The sequence below is a fragment of the Cynocephalus volans genome, chromosome 10 (genome assembly GCF_027409185.1).
Source record: "Cynocephalus volans isolate mCynVol1 chromosome 10, mCynVol1.pri, whole genome shotgun sequence".
Lineage (NCBI taxonomy): Eukaryota > Metazoa > Chordata > Mammalia > Dermoptera > Cynocephalidae > Cynocephalus > Cynocephalus volans.
In genome coordinates, this window is record NC_084469.1 from 90,014,305 (window position 1) to 90,036,609 (window position 22,305).

At 39.8% G+C, this 22,305-nt stretch overlaps 1 protein-coding gene across 1 annotated transcript in view; it reads right to left on the minus strand.

The window, feature by feature from the left end:
• The window catches only part of LOC134389071 (organic anion transporter 7-like), a 55,100-nt gene that overhangs the window by 17,108 nt on the left and 15,687 nt on the right, over positions 1-22,305 (minus strand). Inside the window, exons 3-5 of the mRNA XM_063112506.1 lie at positions 16,607-16,761; positions 16,337-16,505; positions 14,898-15,021 (exon numbers count right to left, since the gene is read on the minus strand). Of these exons, the coding sequence (XP_062968576.1) occupies positions 14,898-15,021; positions 16,337-16,505; positions 16,607-16,761 (448 nt within the window). The remainder of the gene's footprint in view (positions 1-14,897; positions 15,022-16,336; positions 16,506-16,606; positions 16,762-22,305) is intronic.

Genomic DNA, 22,305 nt, shown 5'->3' on the forward strand with positions numbered 1-22,305 from the left:
TGCCTCATTTACCGGCAACAGCTTTGAAGTGTGGAGCAGGAAAAGAACTGATTCTTAGCTGCAAAAGCGAGTCTTGAAACAGGGAACACGGCGCCAGGGCTGCTGTGGATGCAGCCAGGATCCCGGAGGCTGGGGCCGCGCTGAAGGCGGCCAGCTGCCCTATTCAGGATTCGAGGGTTCAGGCCGGCATTAAAGAAGATTCCTGGGAGCGCCCGAGCGGCGCCGCGACTGAACAGCCCCGAGGCGGCAGCGCCGAGAACACGGAAGGCAACAAACCAGAGACAGAGCGAGCGCCCGACCTGGCACAGCACTGTGAGTGATCCCTGGCACAGCTCTGTTCGGGGGGTGGATGCCCACGCGGCTCCCGCCTGCACCACCAGGCCACTCACTGCCCCGGTGCTGCCTCCATTTTCCCAGGTGCGGGCAGCTCCGCCCTGCTCGGCCATCACTGAGCCCATTTGCTTGGCCTGGCGCGGGGCTTTCCGGACCCTGCGGGCCGGCCTCCTCTCCCACTCCCTCCCCGGTTCTCTGGCGGGGCTGGGGGTGTGGGGCGTCCCGACCAGTGTTGGGAGGGCTAGGAAGTACGGGCGGGCCAACTGTCACTCCACCACACCCTGGACTCCGCCCCGGTAAACTTCCTGTTAATGGGAGGCAGATACCATCTCTGCGACCACCAGTTTGGAAAAAAGCCTAACGAATTTCTGGTTGGGAATAGTGTGGTAGGAGAGTTCCCAGGTCCGCTTGAACCTGCCGGAGAGCAGGCTGCAGGCGGGCACTAGACTCGGTTTATACCGGGGGGATACAAAGGTGAACAAGACCCAAGAAAGATCTACACAGTGCTACAAAGGCACCCAGAGAGACCGGTCGTCTGTGCCTAGCAGAAACCTGGTAGACTTCCTGGGCGAGGCGGTGCTGAGCAGGGTCTTGAAGGCCCAGCTGATAGACGAGGGGTGCAGAAGACACACCCCAGCCCAGCACAGTGTGCACAGAGGGGGGAGACGTGCGGCCAGGGAGGCGGAGACTCGACAGAAACCACACACCCGGTGGGGTCGCCACTGCACGATCTAACAGCCTGGGCCAGAGCACACGGAACGGGGAGAAGTCCTGTACAGAAAGTGAAAGCTCAACAGAGATCACACACCCTGTGGTACGTGATCCACCAGCCCAGCAGAGTACAAGCTGACCAGAAAGGTGGATCCCTGGAGAAGCCCAAGACCCGAGGCAACCACACACACAAGACACTAGAGGCCAACTGAGCAGTCATGGCAGGAGCCATACCAAATTGGCAACCACAGCAACATCCTAGTTAGTCATTAGTCTCAAACCGGTGGACTGTGAAACCCCCTGCCACAATGAATAAACACCAAAAAAAAGACACCAGAAATACAAAAAATCAAGAAAGTACACCACCAAAAGTTAATAAATCTCATACTCTAGATCCTATAGAACAAGAAGCCCTTGAAATAACTGACAAGGAATTTCAAGTGATAATTCTAAGGAAACTGAATGAGATACAAGAAAACTCAGCTAGACATCATGATGAAATGAGGAAAAGTATACAGGATCTGAAAGAGGAAATGTACAAGGAAATCAATGTCCTGAAAAAAATGTAGCAGAACTTGCTAAACTGAAGAAGTTATTCAGCGAAATAAAAAACACAACGGAGAGTTTAACCAGCAGGCTTGTCGAAGTTGAAGAGAGAACCTCTGAACTTGAAGATGGGCTGTTTGAAATAACACAAGCAGACAAAAAGAAAGAAAAAAGAATCAAGGACATGGAAGAAAATCTGAGAGAGATATCAGACAACCTCAAGCGCTCAAATATCCGAGTCATGGGTATTCCAGAAGGGGAGGAAAATGGAGATTCCGTTGAAAACATATTCAACAAAATAGTGGCAGAAAACTTCCCAGGTATAGGAAAAATCACAGATCTTCAGATCCAGGAAGCTCAGCGATCTCCAAACGTATTCAACCCAAAAAGGCCTTCTCCAAGACATGTCACAGTCAAATTGGCAAAACTCAGAGACAAAGAGAGAATCTTAAAAGCTGCAAGAGAGAAGCATCAAATCACCTATAAGGGAGCCCCAATCAGGTTAACATCAGACTTTTCATCACAAACCCTAAAAGCTAGAAAGGAATGGGATGATATTTTCAAAATACTAAAAGACAAAGATTGCCAGCCAAGAATACTCTACCCTGCAAGGCTATCCTTCCGAAATGAGGGGCAAATAGTATATTTCTCAGACAAACAAAAACTGCGGGAGTTCACTACCACACGACCACCCTTACAAGAAATCCTCAAGGGAGTACTGGGTTTGGTTCCTGAAAAATAACTACCACTGCCATAAAAACCTAAGAAAAATCTAAACCCGCTAGTACAATAAAAATGGCATTCATGAAGAGAAAACAAGCTAACAAAAACACTATCTACAACCTAAGGAACCAACAAACAAAGAAACCAAACAGTAAATCAGAAAGCAAGGAACAAAAGACACCTAAGACAACCAAACAACCAATAAAATGCTAGGAATAAATCAACACCTTTCAATAACAACTCTTAATGTTAAAGGCTTAAATTCCCCAATTAAAAGACACAGACTGGCTGACTGGATCAAAAAGCAGGACCCAACTATATGCTGCCTACAAGAGACCCACCTCACCCATAAAGATTCACACAGACTAAGAGTGAAAGGATGGAAAAAGATTTACCATGCAAACAGAAAAGAAAAACGAGCTGAAGTGGCTATCCTTATATCTGACAAAATAGACTTTAAACTAAAAACCATAAAAAGAGACAATGAGGGACACTACTTAATGATAAAAGGACTGATCCATCAAGAAGACATAACAATCATAAATATGTACGCACCCAATGTTGGAGCAGCCAGATTTATAAAACAAACTCTATTAGACCTAAAGAAGGAAATAGACACTAATACCATAATAGCAGGGGACCTGAACACTCCACTGTCAATATTAGACAGATCATCTAGGCAAAGAATCAGTAGAGAAACACAAGATCTAAACAAGACTCTATACCAATTGGAATTGGCAGATATCTACAGAACATTCCACCCAACAACCTCAGAATATTCATTCTTCTCATCAGCACATGGATCATTCTCCAGGATAGATCACATATTAGGTCACTAATCAAGTCTCAATAAATTCAAAAAAATTGGAATTATCCCATGTATCTTCTCAGACCACAATGGATTAAAACTAGAAATTAATAATAAACAAAACTCTGGAAACTATACAAACACATGGAAATTAAACAGCATTCTACTTAATGACATATGGGTCCAAGAAGAAATCAAGCAGGAAATCAAAAAGTTTATTGAAACTAATGAAAACAATGATACATCATACCAAAACCTGTGGGATACTGAAAAAGCAGTATTGAGGGGAAAATTTATTGCATTAAATGCTCACTTCAGAAGAATGGAAAGATGGCAAGTGAACAACCTAACACTTCACCTTAAAGAACTAGAAAAACAAGAACAATCCAATCCTAAAGTTAGCAGACGGAAAGAAATCATTAAGATCAGAGCAGAACTGAATGAAATTGAAAACCAAAAAACAATTCAAAAGATCAACGAATCAAAAAGTTGGTTTTTTGAAAAGATAAATAAAATTGACAAACCATTAGCATGGCTAACAAAAAAAAGAAGAGAGAAGACTCAAATAACAAAAATTAGAAATGAGAAAGGCGATATTACAACTGATTCATCTGAAATACAAGGAATCATTCGAGACTACTATAAACAACTATACGCCAACAAATTTGAAAATCTGGAGGAAATGGATAAATTTCTGGACACACACAAGCTCCCAAAACTGAACCGTGAAGACGTAGAAAATTTGAACAGACCAATAACAATAAAGGAGATTGAAGCTGTTATCAGAAGGCTCCCAACAAAGAAAAGCCCAGGACCAGATGGATTCACAGCAGAATTTTACCAAACATTCAAAGAGGAATTGACACCGATTCTTTACAAACTATTCCAAAAGATTGAAACGGACGCAAATCTCCCAAACTCATTCTATGAAGCAAACATCATCCTGATACCAAAACCAGGTAAAGATATAACCAAAAAAGAAAACTACAGGCCGATATCCTTGATGAATATAGATGCCAAAATCCTCACTAAAATACTAGGAAACAGAATACAGCAACACATACGAAAAATTATTCATCACGATCAAGTGGGATTCATCCCAGGGACGCAAGGTTGGTTCAACATACGCAAATCAATAAATGTGATACACCATATTAATAAACTCAAACACAAGGACCATATGATCATCTCTATAGATGCTGAAAAAGCATTTGATAAAGTTCAGCACTCATTCATGACAAAGACCCTCTATAAGTTAGGTATAGAGGGAAAGTATCTCAACATAATTAAAGCCATATATGCCAAACCCACTGCCAATATCATCCTGAATGGGGAAAAGCTGAAAGCTTTTCCTTTAAGAACAGGCACTAGACAAGGATGCCCACTCTCACCACTCCTATTCAACATAGTGTTGGAAGTACTAGCCAGAGCAATCAGAGAAGAGAAGGAAATAAAGGGCATCCAGATTGGAAAAGATGAAGTCAAACTGTCCCTGTTTGCAGATGACATGATCCTATATATCGAACAGCCTAAAACCTTTACAAAAAAACTGTTGGAATTGATAAATGATTTCAGCACAGTAGCAGGATACAAAATCAACACACAAAAATCAGTAGCATTTCTTTTCTCCAATAGTGAACATGCAGAAGGAGAAATCAAGAAAGCCTGCCCATTTACAATAGCCACCAAAAAAATAAAATACTTAGGAATTGAGTTAACCAAGGAGGTGAAAAATCTCTATAATGAGAACTACAAACCACTGCTGAGAGAAATTAGAGAGGATACAAGAAGATGGAAAGATATTCCATGCTCTTGGATTGGAAGAATCAACATAGTGAAAATGTCCATACTACCCAAAGTGATATACAAATTCAATGCAATCCCCATCAAAATTCCAAAGACATTTTTCTCAGAAATGGAAAAAACTATTCAGACATTTATATGGAACAATAAAAGACCACGAATAGCCAAAGCAATGCTCAGCAAAAAAAATAAAGCTGGAGGCATAACACTACCTGACTTTAAGCTATACTACAAAGCTATAATAACCAAAACAGTATGGTACTGGCATAAAAACAGACACACTGACCAATGGAATAGAATAGAGAATCCAGAAATCAACCCACACACTTACTGCCATCTGATCTTTGACAAAGGCACCAAGCCTATTCACTGGGGAAGGGACTGCCTCTTCAGCAAGTGGTGCTGGGATAACTGGATATCGATATGCAGGAGAATGAAACTAGATCCATACCTCTCACCGTATACTAAAATCAACTCAAAATGGATTAAGGATTTAAATATACACCCTGAGACAATAAAACTTCTTAAAGAAAACATAGGGGAAACACTTCAGGAAATAGGCCTGGGCACAGACTTCATGAATACGACCCCAAAAGCACGGGCAACCAAAGGAAAAATAAACAAATGGGATTATATCAAACTAAAAAGCTTCTGCACAGCAAAAGAAACAATTAAAAGAGTTAAAAGACAACCAACAGAGTGGGAGAAAATATTTGCAAAATATACATCTGACAAAGGATTAATATCCAGAATATATAAGGAACTCAAACAACTTTACAAGAAGAAAACAAGCAACCCAATTAAAAAATGGGCAAAAGAGCTAAGTAGGCATTTCTCTAAGGAAGATATACAAATGGCCAACCGACATATGAAAAAATGCTCAACATCACTCAGCATCCGGGAAATGCAAATCAAAACCACATTGAGATACCATCTAACCCCAGTTAGGATGGCTAAAATCCAAAAGACTATGAACGATAAATGCTGGCGAGGCTGCGGAGAAAAAGGAACTCTCATACATTGTTGGTGGGACTGCAAAATGGTGCAGCCTCTATGGAAAATGGTATGGAGGTTCCTTAAACAATTGCAAATAGATCTACCATACGACCCAGCCATCCCACTGTTGGGAATATACCCAGAGGAATGGAAATCATCAAGTCGAAGGTATACCTGTTCCCCAATGTTCATCGCAGCACTCTTTACAATAGCCAAGAGTTGGAACCAGCCCAAATGCCCATCATCAGATGAGTGGATACGGAAAATGTGGTACATCTACACAATGGAATACTACTCAGCTATAAAAATGAATGAAATACTGCCATTTGCAACAACATGGATGGACCTTGAGAGAATTATATTAAGTGAAACAAGTCAGGCACAGAAAGAGAAATACCACATGTTCTCACTTATTGGAGGGAGCTAAAAATTAATATATAAATTCACACACACACATACACACACACACACACAAACGGGGGGGGGAAGAAGATATAACAACCACAATTATTTGAAGTTGATACAACAAGCAAACAGAAAGGACATTGTTGGGGGGGAGGGGGGAGGGAGAAGGGAGGGAGGTTTTGGTGATGGGGAGCAATAATCAGCTACAATGTATATCGACATAATAAAATTAAAAAAAAAAATTAAAAAAAAAAAATAAAAATAAATATACACCCTGAGACAATAAAACTTCTTAAAGAAAACATAGGAGAAACACTTCAGGAAATAGGACTGGGCACAGACTTCATGAATACGACCCCAAAAGCATGGGCAACCAAAGGAAAAATAAACAAATGGGATTATATCAAACTAAAAAGCTTCTGCACAGCAAAAGAAACAATTAACAGAGTTAAAAGACAACCAACAGAGTGGGAGAAAATATTTGCAAAATATACATCTGACAAAGGATTAATATCCAGAATATATAAGGAACTCAAACAACTTTACAAGAAGAAAACAAGCAACCCAATTAAAAAATGGGCAAAAGAGCTAAGTAGGCATTTCTCTAAGGAAGATATCCAAATGGCCAACAGACATATGAAAAAATGCTCAACATCACTCGGCATCCGGGAAATGCAAATCAAAACCACATTGAGATACCATCTAACCCCAGTTAGGATGGCTAAAATCCAAAAGACTATGAACGATAAATGCTGGCGAGGCTGCGGAGAAAAAGGAACTCTCATACATTGTTGGTGGGACTGCAAAATGGTGCAGCCTCTATGGAAAATGGTATGGAGGTTCCTTAAACAATTGCAAATAGATCTACCATACGACCCAGCCATCCCACTGTTGGGAATATACCCAGAGGAATGGAAATCATCAAGTTGAAGGTATACCTGTTCCCCAATGTTCATCGCAGCACTCTTTACAATAGCCAAGAGTTGGAACCAGCCCAAATGCCGCCCATCATCAGATGAGTGGATACAGAAAATGTGGTACATCTACACAATGGAATACTACTCAGCTATAAAAACGAATGAAATACTGCCATTTGCAACAACATGGATGGACCTTGAGAGAATTATATTAAGTGAAACAAGTCAGGCACAGAAAGAGAAATACCACATGTTCTCACTTATTGGAGGGAGCTAAAAATTAATATATAAATTCACACACACACATACACACACACACACACAAACCGGGGGGGGGGGAAGAAGATATAACAACCACAATTATTTGAAGTTGATACAACAAGCAAACAGAAAGGACATTGTGGGGGGGAGGGGGGGAGGGAGAAGGGAGGGAGGTTTTGGTGATGGGGAGCAATAATCAGCTACAATGTATATCGACAAAATAAAATTGATAAAAAAAAAAAAAGTAAATGGGCTAGCTTTCTTGATTTCTTTTTCTGCTAGTCCATTGTTGGAGTTTTAAAAACACTACTAGTTTTTGTGTGTTGATTTTGTGTCCTGAAACTTTACTGAAATCTTTTATCAACTCTAAGTGTTTTTTTGTAGAGAGTCTTTAGGATTTTCTATATATATAGGATTATGTCTTCTGCAAACAGGGACAGTTTGACTTTGTCTTTTCCAATCTGGATGCACTTTATTTCTTTCGCTTGCTTGATTGCTCTGGCTAGCACTTCCAACACTATGTTAAATAGGAGTGGTGAGAGTGGGCATCCTTGTCTAGTTCCTGTTTTAAAGGAAAATCTTTCAGCTTTTCCCCATTCAGGATCATATTGGCAGTGGATTTGTCATATATGGCTCTTTCTGTGTTGAGATAATTTCCTTCAATACCTAATTTGCTGAGAGTCTTTACCATGAAGGGATGTTGAATTTTGTTGAATGCTTTTTCTGTGTCTGTTGAGATAATAACACAGTTCTTGTCCTTCATTGTGTTGAAGTGGTGTGTCACATCTATTCATTTGCATATGTTGAGCCATCCTTGAGTCACTGGGATGAATCCCACTAAATCGTGGTATAATTTTTTTGATATGTTGCTGTATTCTATTTGCTAATATTTTATTAAGGATTTTGCATCCATATTCATCAAAGACATTGACCTACGATTTTCTTTTCTTTCTTTTTTTTTTTTAATCTTTATCTCGTTTTATTATCAGGATGATGGTGGCCTCATAGAATGAGTTTGGGAGAATGGCCTCTGTTTCAATTTTTTGGAATAGTTTGAAGAGAATTAGTATTAATTCCTCTTTAAAAGTCTAGTAGAATTCAGCACTGAAGTCATTCAGTTCTGGGCTTTTGTTGTTGTTGTTGGCAGACTAATGATTAATGCTTCAATCTCATTGTTTGTTATTGGTCTGTTCAGGTTTTCTGTTTCTTTTTGGTTCAGTCTTGGTAGTTGGTATGTGACCAGAAATTTATCCATTTCCCTCAGGTTTTCAAATTTGTTGGCATATAGTTTTTTACAATAGTCTCTAATGATTCCTTATATTTATGTGGTATCAGTTGTAATGTTTCCTTTTTCAGTGCTGATTTTTGTTATTTTGGTCTTCTCTCTTCTTTTTTAAGTTAGCCTAGCTAATGGCTTTTCTATTTTGTTTTTCTTCTCAAAAAATCAACTTTTTATTTCATCGATCTTCTGTATTTGGGGGGATCTCTATTTCTTTTAGTTCTCCTCTGATCTTAACTATTTCTGTCCATCTACTAATTTTGATATGGGATTTTTCTTATTTTTCTAGTTCTTTGAGCTGTAGCATTAGCTTGTTTATTTGAAATCTTTCTATTCCTCTGATGTAAGCATTTATTGCAATAAACTTTCCTCTTATTACTGCTTTTGCAGCATCCCACTGGTTTTGGTATGATGTGTCTTTATTTTCATTAATTTTGAGAAATATTTTTAGTTCCTATTTTTCTTCTTGGATCACTAGGTTGTTCAGGAGCATGTTTTTAAATTTCTATGTATGTTTATAGTTTCCAGAGTTTTGCTTGTTATTGATTTCTCTCTTAATCTGTTGTAGTCTGAAACGATACTTGAAATTATTTCAATTTTTAAAAATTTTTTGAGACTTGATTTGTGACCTCACACATGGCCTATCCTGGCAAATGTTCCATGTACTGATGAGAAGAATGTAAATTCTGTGGTTGTTGGATGAAGTGTTCTGTAGACATAATATGCAAAGTCCAATTGGTTTAAAGCGTGATTTAAATCCTGTGTTTCTCTATTGACTAGTTGTCTAGATGATCTGTCCAATATTGACAGAAGGGTGCTCAGGTCCCCAACTATTATCATATTTTGGTCTATATCTTCTTTCCTTAGATCTAATAGTGTCTGCTTTGTATATCTGAGTGCTCTGATGTTGGATGCATATATATTTATGATTTTTATGTCTTCTCATTGAATAGATCCTTTATGATTATATAGTGGCCCTCTTTGTCTCTTTCTATAGCTTTTGGTTTAAAGTTTATTTTATTTGACATAATAATAGCTACTCCTGCTCATTTTTGGTTCCCATTTGCATGGTATATCTTTTCTCATCCCTTCAGTCTTAGTCTGTATGTGACTTTATAAATGAGATGAGTCTCTTCTATAGTTGCATCTAGCTTTTTAACCCAGTCAGCCAGTCTGTGTCTTCTGAGTGGGGAATTTAATCCATTTGCATTTAGTGTTGTTATTGAAAGATTTTGTCTTACTTCTGGCATTTAAATGATTCTCATTTAGATGTTTTAAGTATTTTGTTCTTGTTTATTTTTGATTATACATATTTATGGGGTACAGAGTTGACTATCAGTATTTGTGTATAGTATGTGGTGATAAAATCAATATTATTAGCATGGTCATCATTACAAATCATAATTATTCTCTGTGTCCCTTACTCAATTACTCCATAACCTGCCTCCCCTCCCCATTTCCCAGCTTTAATAACTATAGATCTATTCTCTCCTGAAAGTTCAACATTTTATTGTGGTCTTCCCTTTTTTCTTTCCTCCTTTCTTAGCTCTCACTTATGAAGACACACAGTACTTCTTTCTTTTTTTTTTGTCTTTTTCATGACCAGCACTCAGCCAGTGAGTGCACCGGCCATACCTATAGAGGATCCGAACCCGCGGCGGGAGCGTCGCCGTGCTCCCAGCACTGCACTCTCCCGAGTGCGCCACGGGCTTGGCCCAGTATTTCTTTTTTTTTAAAGTATCTTTTATTTCTTTCTTTCCCTTTTATTGTTTGTCTTCTGTGTTTATTGGTTTCTCAAGGTGGTAAGATACAGTTTCTTTCTCCTTCTCATTTGCATTTTTGTCCTACCAGTGTGTTTTGTTCTTTATTGTGTATTCATGGCAGTGATTATCATTTTTTGGATGCCAGATGCAGGTCTCCCTTGAGGATCTATTGTATGACTGGTTGCTGTGGGGAAACTAGGATAATTTAGTCAGGCTCCCTCAGCTCAGGTCTGGTTCAGGGTCAAGCAGCACAATTCTTGTAAACAAGTTGTGTGTGGGTAGAGTTAGTGCACATGTGCACCAATGCATCTTTTTAGTTTTATTGCTATTATGTATTCTTGAGTTTGTGAAGCAGAGCTGGCCGGCAGAGTTCACATCTAAAAATAGAGCATGTTTACTCTGCTGGCAGCTGCTCAGTTTTTCTTTGGACTTTGCTAGTAGCAGTTGAGTTTCTCTTTGTACTGACTAGCTCCTAGGCATGTGTGTGCCGAATAAAGACTATTTCTACTTCAGCCAAGGCTCCAAGGACCTTTTTGCCAGTTACCTAGCTCATAGACCTGCATGGGAAGGGTTTGTGAATGGGCTCGAGGGGTCTGTGAGCTCTAGACCTAGCCCTAGCTCTACAGTTGCATAGTGGTGAACAATTGTAGTTTTTGTTTGTCTGGGAAACATACTATTTCTTTTTCATTTCTGAAGGATAGCCTTGCTGGATATAGTATTCTTGGCTGGCAGGTTTTTTTCTTTTCATATTTTGAATATATCATCCCATTCTCTTCTTGCCTGTAGAGTTTCTGTTGAGAAGTCTGCTGCTGGTCTGATGGAGACTCCCTTATAGGTGACTTGATGCTTTTCTCTTGCTGTTTTTAGGATTCTCTCTTTGTCTTTGAGTTTTTCCTGTTTGACTATAATGTGTCTTGGAGAGCACTTTTTGGATTTAATCTGTTCGGGGATCTCTGAACCTCCTGAATCTGAAGGTTTGTGTCTCTCCCTATACCTGGGAAGATTTTCACTACTATTTCATTGAATATGTTCTCAATGTCTTTTCCTTTCTCTTCCCCTTCGGAAACACCCATGATTAGGATGTTTATGTGCTTAAGATTGTCTGCTATCTCTCTTAGATTTTCTTCATTTTTAAAAAATTCTTTTTTCTTTTTCTCTTTTGGTCTGCCTCAGTTATTTTGAAGAGGCTGTCTTCAAGATCATAAATCCTTTCTTTTGCTTGCTCTAGCCTGCTGTTTAATCTCCCAGGTGTGTTAGCTCGTTGAATGACTCCTTCAGTTCCGTAAGTTCTGCCACATTGCTTTTTAAAGTATTAATCTCTTTGTAAATTTCCTCTTTCATATCCTGGATAGTTGTGCTCAGTTTATCATGTCATCTAACTGCATCTTCTTGTATCTCATTGAGTTTCCTTAAGATTTTTTACCCAGAATTCCTTTTCATTTTCAGTCATTTCAAGCGTTTCCTTCTGTATGGGGTCTGGTAGTTAAGAGTCATTGTATTCCTTTGGCAGATTCATATTTTCTTGTTTTAGTTTTTTTGTTTGTTTTTTGTTGTTTTTTTGTTTTTATGTTTCTTGTATCTCTACATTAATGTCTGGTCACCTGGTAGTGCAGTTGCTTCTTCCATTGCACCTCTTCCCTGGCCTCAATGCAGTCAAGTGGTCAGTAGTATTTCTGCTCAGTGGCAGTGACTGCTGTGGCTGCTGCTGTGGTGGAAGGCCATCCTTGCAGTGGTAGCGGTTGCCCCAGTGGTGGCAGGCTGCTTGCACAACAATGGTGGCTGCCTGGCAGCACAAGTGATGGCAACAACTGCAGCAGTTGTGGATGCAGCAGCCACCTGCTTGGCTGTGGTGTCCACAGCAGCAGCCCATGCAGCTACAGTGTCCTCAGCAGCAGGGGGGTTACCTCATGGTCATCAGCCATGTTGGTGGCTGCAACTGACTCCCTGGAATCTGTAGTGTCCTTGGTGGCAGCAGGGTTACCTCATGGGGGTGGCAATAGTGCTGGTGGCTGCAACTGCCTCCCTCATGTCTGTGGTGTCCCCAATGGCAGTGGGGTTGCTTCATGAGGGCAGCAGTTATGCTGGCAGGTGCAATTGCCTCCCACGTCTGTGGTATCCACAAGGGCAGCAGAGTTACCTGTGGGGGTGGCAGCAGTGCTGGCAGCTGCAACTGCCTCCTTTGCATCTGCAATATCCTTGACAGCATCAGGGTCGCCTCTTGGCAGTGGCAGCAGTGCCAATGGATGCAACTGCCTCCATCACATCTGTGGTGTCCTTGGAGACAGAAGGGTTACCTCATGTTGGTATCAATGTCACCATCAGCTGCCACTGCTTCCCTCACATCTGCAGTGTCTTTGGCAGCAGTGGGGTTACCCCATGGGAGCAGCAGCAGCAGCACCAGTGGCTACAGCTGTCTTTCATGTCTGCAGTGTCCTTGGCAGCAGCAGGGTTAACTTGCATTGGCAGCAATGGCAGCAGTGGTTGCAGCCACCTCTCTCACATCTGTAGAGTCTGCTGCTGCTGCAATTGAGCACCCACAGGACTGCTGCTTTGCAGGGAGTTGCTTTGCAATGGGTTATGGTTCTGGGACTGGACAATGGCCCCAATGACTGCAGCAGCAGTGGGGGTGGACCCGTTTTAATCTTCTTCTGTGAGAGGAATGTGCCCTGGGCACCTCTAGTGCACCATCTTCCCAGAAGGCCCACAATTTTTTTCTTTGCAAGATGTTAGAGAAATTTCTGGAATGTTTCAAGCTATGCTTGGTTTCAGGAAGCATATAAGAGCAGGCCATCTCTGGAACCAGGCTGACCCAATGAGAGCTTTAAAAATATTTTATTCCTTCTCTTTTACTGGCTATATTCTAATCCTCTCTTTTTCCAGTTAAAAAAGGGTAAATGTTTTTCCTTGTCTCCATTAGCATTCTCTATATTCCCTTATCATTACAAACAAAAAAGTAAAAATAGAACTACCATATGGTCCAGCAATCCCACTTCTGGATATATATCCAAAATAATGGAAAACAGGATCTAGAAGAGATATTTGCACACCCACATTTATTGCAGTATTATTCACAATAGCCAAGAGTTGGGGGGGACGCTAAGTGTCCATTAACAGATGAATGAATAAGGAAAATGTGGTATATACATACAATGGAATATTATTCAGCCATAAAAAGAAGAAAATCCTCCCATATGTTGCAACAAGGGTGAAGCTTGAGGACATTACGCTAAGTGAAAGAAGCCAGGCACAAGGGATAAATACTACATGATTTTATTTATTGAAGTATCTAAAATAGCCAAACTCAGAAAATCACAGAGTAGAATGGTTATTGCTAGGTGCTAGTCGAAAAAAAAATGGGAAATTGTAGTTCAATCAATGTAGTTTCAGTGATACAGGCTGAAAAAAAATTCTGGAAATCCACTATACAACAACACGCTTATAGTCAACAATATGGTGTCATATACTTAAAAATTCGTTAGGAGAGTAGACATCATTTTCACTGATTTTGGCCACATCTATTACTTTTTCTATTTTAAAACATCTATTAGTTTTTTCTCTTATTAATATGAAAGCTTTTTGAAGCCTGGGACCCTGACTTATACTGGCATTCATGATCAAGCACCATGCCTAGCACATCATAATTTTTAAATACATAGTTTATATATGTGCATGCTATAATAAATGGTTTACTTTCTGACCCACAGTAATATCTGCTTTCCATGTCTAGTATGGGGGGAAAAAAAGAGAGAAAGAATTCTCTGTGGCATTTCTGTTTAGTCATGCTCTTGGAACTTGCAATAAGTAGAATATAAGCTCCACAAAGCAGGAATTTGAACTGTTGAGGTCACTGTCATATTTCCAGGGATAGAACAGAGCTTCTCACATGTAGGCACTCAGAGAATATACCAATAATGAAGGGTGTGTTACTGAATGAACAAATAAGTGAACTTTCTTATGTTCTATTCTGTGGTCACTAACCTTTCCTTCTACTGGCCTTACACCCTGAAAAAAAAGACCCAAACAATATTAACCAGGAAGGAATGGATCAGGTTTTGTTACTTTTCCTGACAGAATGAGACCAACATACAATGTTTACAATTGCTAATACCGAGTGCTTTCTGCCTCTGTTGAGTAAAGTATCTGTGTCCTGTCCTTTCAGCATCAACATATTTTCTTTAAATGTCAATCCAAACAATGTCAACACCCACCGAGAACCAGGACAATGAAGTCCAGGAAGAAGACCCATAATCAGACCTGTGTTCCCACCCTTTATTTACCTCATGGACATCAACTGGTGTATATGTCAGATTATGTTTTTCTACATCCCATCAACAGCTCACTTTCCTGCTCACCTCCATGGTTAGCGTGTCTTCAGAATTCTTTACTCCATTCCTGTGTGCAGCTTTTCTAAGTTCCTTTAAGCCCTTGTTGGGTTCGTTGTTGATAATCAGCCACCGAGCAGACTCTGCCAGCCACCTGATCAAGGAAGGGGAGAAATGTGCAGTTGACTCCCATCTGCTTATTTTTCATGTGACATTTATACTGAGATGCTTTTTCTCTCCCATCTAACATCCACCACTTGTTTGGTTATACCAGGAAATATAAACTTACGCTGTCAAACCATTACTAAGTCATTATGAGAATGAGTCTCCCATGCTGTATACCTTCTCTGCAGGCAATGCAGACTAAAGTTCATACTACATCCTCTTATTTAGGGAAGGTTTGTTGCTTTGCCTCCCACGGATTTGTCACCCCTATTTCCCCGGATGATGGAGCCGCCAAAGATTACTCAAAGCCCATCTCTTCTGAGCAGTGAGAAGCCCCAGAAAGGGGTCAATCTCCCAGAACTTCCTCAAGCACGAGGCATTTCTTCCATTTGGGAAATGAACCACGAATTGGGGTTCTCTTCCTGCATTTATTCTCCAGACCAAGAAGTTACAGGAAGAGACATAGGTGGGGTTTTGCTAAGTATAGTTTAACAATAGAAGCTGGTATGGTTCAGTAAAAACAAGTCAGATGACATTCTGTTAGGCAATTAAGTGATCCACTAACAAAGGCTTGATTTAGCAAACATTCCTTTCCCTCTAGCAGCTTTTTAGTAACTTTACATTTCAATTAGTAACTTGTCTGTCTTTGAACCAGCAGCCTTGCTGTGTTACAATTCTTATCTTGCAACAGAGACTCAATAGCCTGGGGAAAATTTCCTGTCCTTTGCAAGGTCAGTATTTGAAACTGCAAGGCTTTGGAAAACCAGGCCCTGTGAAGTACATTTGCTTTATGAATCCTCTACAAAGGCTGGTGGTTTTAGCAAGTAAAAATGTAGTGTGCCTAATTAAATTTGAATTCAAATAAATGGTGAGTAATTCTTTAGTAAACTATTCCCCATGCAATATTTTGAACATATTTATACTAAAAATTGTTTGTTATATATTTAAAATTTGAATTTAATTGGACATATTGTTTATTATCCAATTAGTGAATAAAAATACAGAACTTTCAGATAAATAGAAATTTTCCATACATAATAAATAATCATTGATGTAACTACAGCCCATGCAATATTTGGAATATTGTGTAAAAGATATTTGTTGTTTATCTGAAATTCGAATTTGACATTGTGTGCTTGATATCTTACAACCCTATCTGCTATGCTTCTCAAATTGCACAGAGGTCACAGATTAGTAGAACACATGTTTAAGTGCTGACCAAGGGCCCAACAGAATTAACATATTTTAATTCTATGTACCTTGCATCTCAGGATGCTCTAAGACAAAGGAAAATAGCAAGATACCTTGAGAGCAGAAAGATGGCAAATAATGGTACAGAAACTGCCAGCTGGAGAGTGTGCCAGTCACGAATGGCAAAAGCCAATCCTCCCAGGATTATCTGCGCAATAGAAGACATACCAGTTGTAAGTGTTGCTACCATGGCTTGAAATCGGGGTACTGTCCATTCCATGGCTGAAAGAAAACACAAACAGAATTTTTACTTCTACACAGATGGAATTTCAAGGCCAAAGTCAAGGCTCATTAAATGTCCAAGATCCAAAGTGCTGACTTACTGAGAGTAATACTATTTGCCATGATGGTCCGAACAGAAATCCCAGCCAAGAAGCGTAGTGAGCAATAGATGAGAAAGGTAGGAGCAAAGGCTGCACAGGTGTCAGCAGTGGCGAGCTGAAGGTAACACCATCTGAGCATCAACCTCCTCCCAAACCTGAGAAATAGGAACAGATTTGGTAATGGGAACAATAACAACTTGTAAAATTTAGCAAAAAGAAAGCATGCATTGAAATTTAGGGGATGTTTTATTTGTTTGTTTGTTTGTTTATTGCAGGTTTCAATAATAGGTTTTTAAAATTAATTTTATTTATTTATTACAAATATTCATGAGATACAAAGCTGATTTCCCCCCCTCCTGCCCATGATGTGGGGGCCAGATTCATACTGGGGGCATATCCATTACCAGAAATTACTTTTGTACCTTTTGTCCCCTCCCAGTTATCCCCCAACATCTCTCCCCTTCTCCCCTCCTCTCCAATTCATAGCCCTAGGAATGTTCCCTCCCTCTGTTGGATCATGGCACTACTGTGGTCTTTCTTTCCTTCCTTCCTTTCTCTCTTAGCTCCCACATATGAGTGAGCACATGTGGTATTTTTCCCTCTGTGCTTTACTTATTTCACTCAGCATGAGTTTCTCTAGGTTCATCCATGTTGTTGCAAATGGGAGTATTTCATTCTTTTTTATGGTAGAGCAGTATTCCATGGTGTATATATACCACAGTTTCCTTATCCAATCATCTACTGATGGACATTTAGGTTGGTTCCATATCTTGGCTATTGTAAACAGAGCTGTGATGAACATGTGAGTGCAGGTTTCCCTTCAACATGATGATTTCCATTCTTCTGGTTATATACCCAGAAGTGGGATTGCTGAATCACATGGAAGATCTATCTGTAGTTGTCTGAGAAACCTCCATATTGTTTTTCAAAGTGTTTGTACTAATTTACAGTCCCACCAACAGTGTAGGAGTGTTCCCTTCTCTCCACGCCCTAGCCAGCATTTGTTATTCACTGTCTTTTTGATTATAGCCAGTCTAACTGGAGTGAGGTGGTATCTCAGTGTGGTATATCAAACTAACAGCAGACTTCTCAACTGAAACCATGAGGGGATGTTTTAAAAAATGAAACTTTGGACTCAAAACATTCAAGCATCAATAGCAGATCTCAGAAGAAAACTTTCCTTTTAGTAAACATAATGGGTTTATCAAGATTCCTCTCCTGTTACAAGTAGATCTTTGTCACCAATTGAAACCCTATAAGACAGGCTGCAATACTGGAAAATTTAACACATCATAAATGCCCCTTGTACTAACACATGCATTTAGCATGGAGAAGGGTCTGTATAGTGACTAGAACACAAGGGTTCTGCTATGGACTGAATTGTGTCCTCTCCCCAAAATTTATATGTTGAACTTTAACCCACGATGAGATGGTGTTTGGAGATGGTAATTAGGTTTACATGAGGTCATGAGGGTAGGGCCATCATGATGGGATTACTGCCCATATAGAAAGAGACTCCAGAGAACTTGCTTTCTCTCTTTCTCTTGCCTCTGCAGGGAGAAAGTGCTTGACTGTAAGCCAGGAAGAGAGTCTTCACAATTAATGGAATTGGCCGGTCCCTTGATCTTGGACTTCCCTGCCTCCACAACTGTGAGAAAGTAAGTTTCTCTTGTTGAAGCTACCAGGATGGCATTTTGTTATGGCAGCCTAAGTTAATTAACACAGAATATAGATCTGTACTTCAGACTGTAGGACCACACAAGCCATGGCTAAACTGATGTGAAAGCAAGGATCACCCACGGAGTGGTACATCAGCGGTTGCTGATGGGTTTCATAAGAGCCCCCCTCTGCTGAGTCTTGGTTCATGGGCCTTGCATAATGTATTTCTCTTGAGGGAGGGTGAGTAGGTGGGCAAAACTCACGCTGTGTTTCCTGTCCTCTCACAGAACAGTCATCAACACAAAAGACCGACTTCTGACTTCTATGACCAAATGTGTGGGGATTTCTCCAGTGGACACCAGCTGGAGGTACTCTAATTCAATTCAGTTCTGACACTATATTCCTAGAGGTAGCACCAGATTCCACAGTTTGAGGGTTCGGTCCCCAAGACGGTCCCCTTATCCTTCAGATGCCAGTCACAAGTCCAGGCCTCTGGAAATTCTGATCAAACAAGTATAAATCAGAGTTCCCCAAACCCCCTTCTTGGGTTCAATTAGTTTCCTTCAGTGGCTCACAGAACTCAGGGAAACATGTACTTGCATTTAGTAGTTTACTATAAAGGATATTACAAAGGATACAAATGAAGAGATGCATAGGGCCAGGTATGGGGGAAGGGACACAGGGTTTCCATGCACCCTCCTGCTATGCCACCCTCCAGGAACCTCCATGTATTCAGCTATCCAGAAGCTCCCTAAGCCCTGTGCTCTCAGGTCTTTTATGGAGACTTCCTTGGATATGCATACTGAAGCATGGACAATCATGTACAAATGTGATTGGACAAAAAGGGTGTGATATAATACTAACAGGCTGGGTGGGGAAACCCAGCACCACCTGTTTATTAAGGTACTTGTTGACCTCTCTGTGCAGCATTACTTAATCTGGGCATGGGGGAGGACCTCAGGTGGAATGGGAGTCCCATGACCTACAATCAGACAAGGTGGGTCAGAGAATTACTTTATGGCCAGTTCCGACGAAGAAAGATGGGTGCTTTATGGCTGGCTTCAGGGCTGGTTTCTATGACCTGTCTTGGAAAAGCAGATTCTAGTTTCTGTGTCTTACCACAGGGAGACAAATGAGTAGGTGAAAGAAGGGCAGGAGAAGGTCAGAGAGTAGCATGAGCCAGGAACCATGGTTGAAAATCAATATATAAAGATAATGTCACACTTCTAAACAGGATTGTCAACCCGAGTAACAAATAGAAAGAGGCTGTCCAAAAGAAAATGGCATGTAGTTTTCTTTTTTTGTTGTGTCTTTGTCTGATTTTGGTATCTGGGTGATGCTGGCCTCATAGAATGAGTTTGGGAGAATGGCCTCTGTTTCAATTTTTTGGAATAGTTTGAAGAGAATTGGTATTAAATCCTTTTTACAGGTTTGGGAGAATTCAACAGTAAAGCAATATAGTCCTGGGCTTTTCTTTGTTGGGAGACTTCTGATTACTGCTTCAATTTCATTGCTTTTTTTGGTGTGCTCCAGTTTTCTATGTCTTCTTTGTTCAGTCTTGGTAATTTGTATGTGTCCAGAAATTTATCCATTTCCTCCAGGTTTTCAAATTTGTTGGCATATAGTTGTTTATAATAGTCTTGAGTGATTCTTTGTATTTCTGTAGAATCATTTGTAATGTCTCCTTTTACATTTCCATTTTTTATTTGGGTCTCTCTCTCTCTCTCTCTTTCTCTCTCTCTCTCCCTCTCCCTGTTAGCCTAGCTAATTGTCTATTTTGCTTATCTTCTTAAAAAACCAACTTTTTTTTCAGTGGTCTTTTGTATTTTTTTTGGGGGGGTCTCTATTTTATTTAGTTTGCTTTAATTCTTTTAGTCCACTAATTTAGGGATTGGATTGTTCTCTTATTTCTAGTTCTTTGAGGTGTAGCATTACATTATTTCAAAACTACAGGCCAATATCTCTGATGAACACAGATGCAAAAATCCCTAACAAAATATTAGCAATCAGAATATATCAACACATCAAAAATGTACACACCATGATCAAGTGGGATTCATCCCAGGGATGCAAGGATAATTTGACTTACATAAGTCAATAAATGTGATACACCACATGATGGAGTTTGGATGTGTTGTCCCCTCCAAAACTCACATCTAAGTTTGATCCCCAATGTGGCAGTATTGGAAACTGATTGAATCATGGGGGTGGATCCCTATAAATAGATTAATGCTCTCTCCCTGGGAGGAGGAGAGGATAAATGAGTGAGCTCTCGCTCTATTAGTTCCCACGAGATCTGGTTGTTTAAAAAGATCCTGTCACCTCCTCTCTCTCTCGCTTCCTCTTGCCGTGTGATCTGCTTATACCCACCAGCTGCCTGCCACTTTCTGCCAAGAGTAAAAGCAGCCTGAGGTCCATGCCAGATGCAGCTGTCCCAGAATCGTAAGCCAGATAAACCTCTGTTCTTTATAAATTACCCAGATTCAGGTATTTCCGTTACAGCAACACAAATGCACTAATACACCACATCAACAAAATTAAGGACAAAAAAACCATATGATTATCTCAATAGACAAAAAACGCATTCAGCAGAATTCAACATCCCTTCATGATAAAGACTCTCAGTAAATTAAGTATAGAAGAAAAGTTTCTCAAAACAATAAAAGCCTTATATTACAAAATCACTGACAATATCATCCTGAAGAACAGGAACAAGACAAAGATGCTCACCACTCCTATTTAACAGAGTGTTGGAAGTACTAGCCAGAGCAATCAGGCAAGAGAAAGAAATAAAGGGTATCCACATTACAAAAGATGAAATCAAACTGTCCCCATTTGCAGATGACATGATCCTATATATAGGGAAAAAAAAGTTCTACCAAAAACTCTTAGAGTTGATAAACAATTTCAGCAAAGTTGCAAGATACAAAATCAACATGCAAAACTTGGGAGTGTTTTTATACTCCAATAATGAACTGGCAGAAGAAAATCAAGAAAGCAAGGCCATTTACAATAGTCACCAAAAAAAAAAAAAAAAAAAAAACCCAAAAAAACAAAAAAACATAAACAACTTAGGAATGAATTTAACCAAGGAGGTGAGAGATATCTACAAAGAGAACTACAAATCATTGCTGAAAGAAATTAAAGAAAATGCAAAAAGATAGAAAGACATTCCATGCTCTTGGATTGGAAAAATTAACATTGTGAAAATGTCTATACTACCCAATGTGATCTACAGATTCAATGCAATCCCCATCAGAATACCTAGGACATTCTTCACAGAAATAGGAAAACAATCTTAACATTTACATTGAACAATCAAAGACCCCAAATAGCCAAAGCAATCCTCAGGAAAAAAAAAAAAAAAAAGGCCAGAGGCATAATACTACCTGACTTCAAATCAAACTACAAAGCTATACTAACCAAAACAACATTGTACCGGGAGAAAAAGAGACACTTGGACCAATGGAACAGAATAGGAAACCCGGGAATCAACCTTCATGCTGTAGCCAACTGATCTTTGACAAAGGCAACAAGAATATGCATTGTGGGGAGACTGCTTCCTCAGTAAATGGTGCTGGGAGAACTGGACATCCATGTGTTGAAGAATGAAACTAGCTCTGTACCTCTTGCCATATACCAAATGCAAAATGTATTAAAGACTTAAATATAAGATCTCAAACTATAAAACTCCTAAAAGAAAACATAGAGAAACCCTTCAGGAAATAGAACTGGGCAAAGTGTTTATGAATAAGACCCCAAAAGCATTGGCAACAAAAGAAACATAAACAAATAAGATTATATCAAACTAAAAAGCTTCTGCACAGTGATAGAAACAGTTAGCAGAATGAAAAGACAATTTAAAAATGGAAGAAAATATTTGCAAATTATGCATCTGATGAGGGATTAATGTACAGAATACACCAGGAATTTGAAAAATTTAACAGTAAAAAAAAAAAAGTAACCCAGTAGGTGTTTCTCAAAGGAAGTTACACAAATGGCCAACAGACAATGAAAAAAAATGTTCATCATCACTAAGC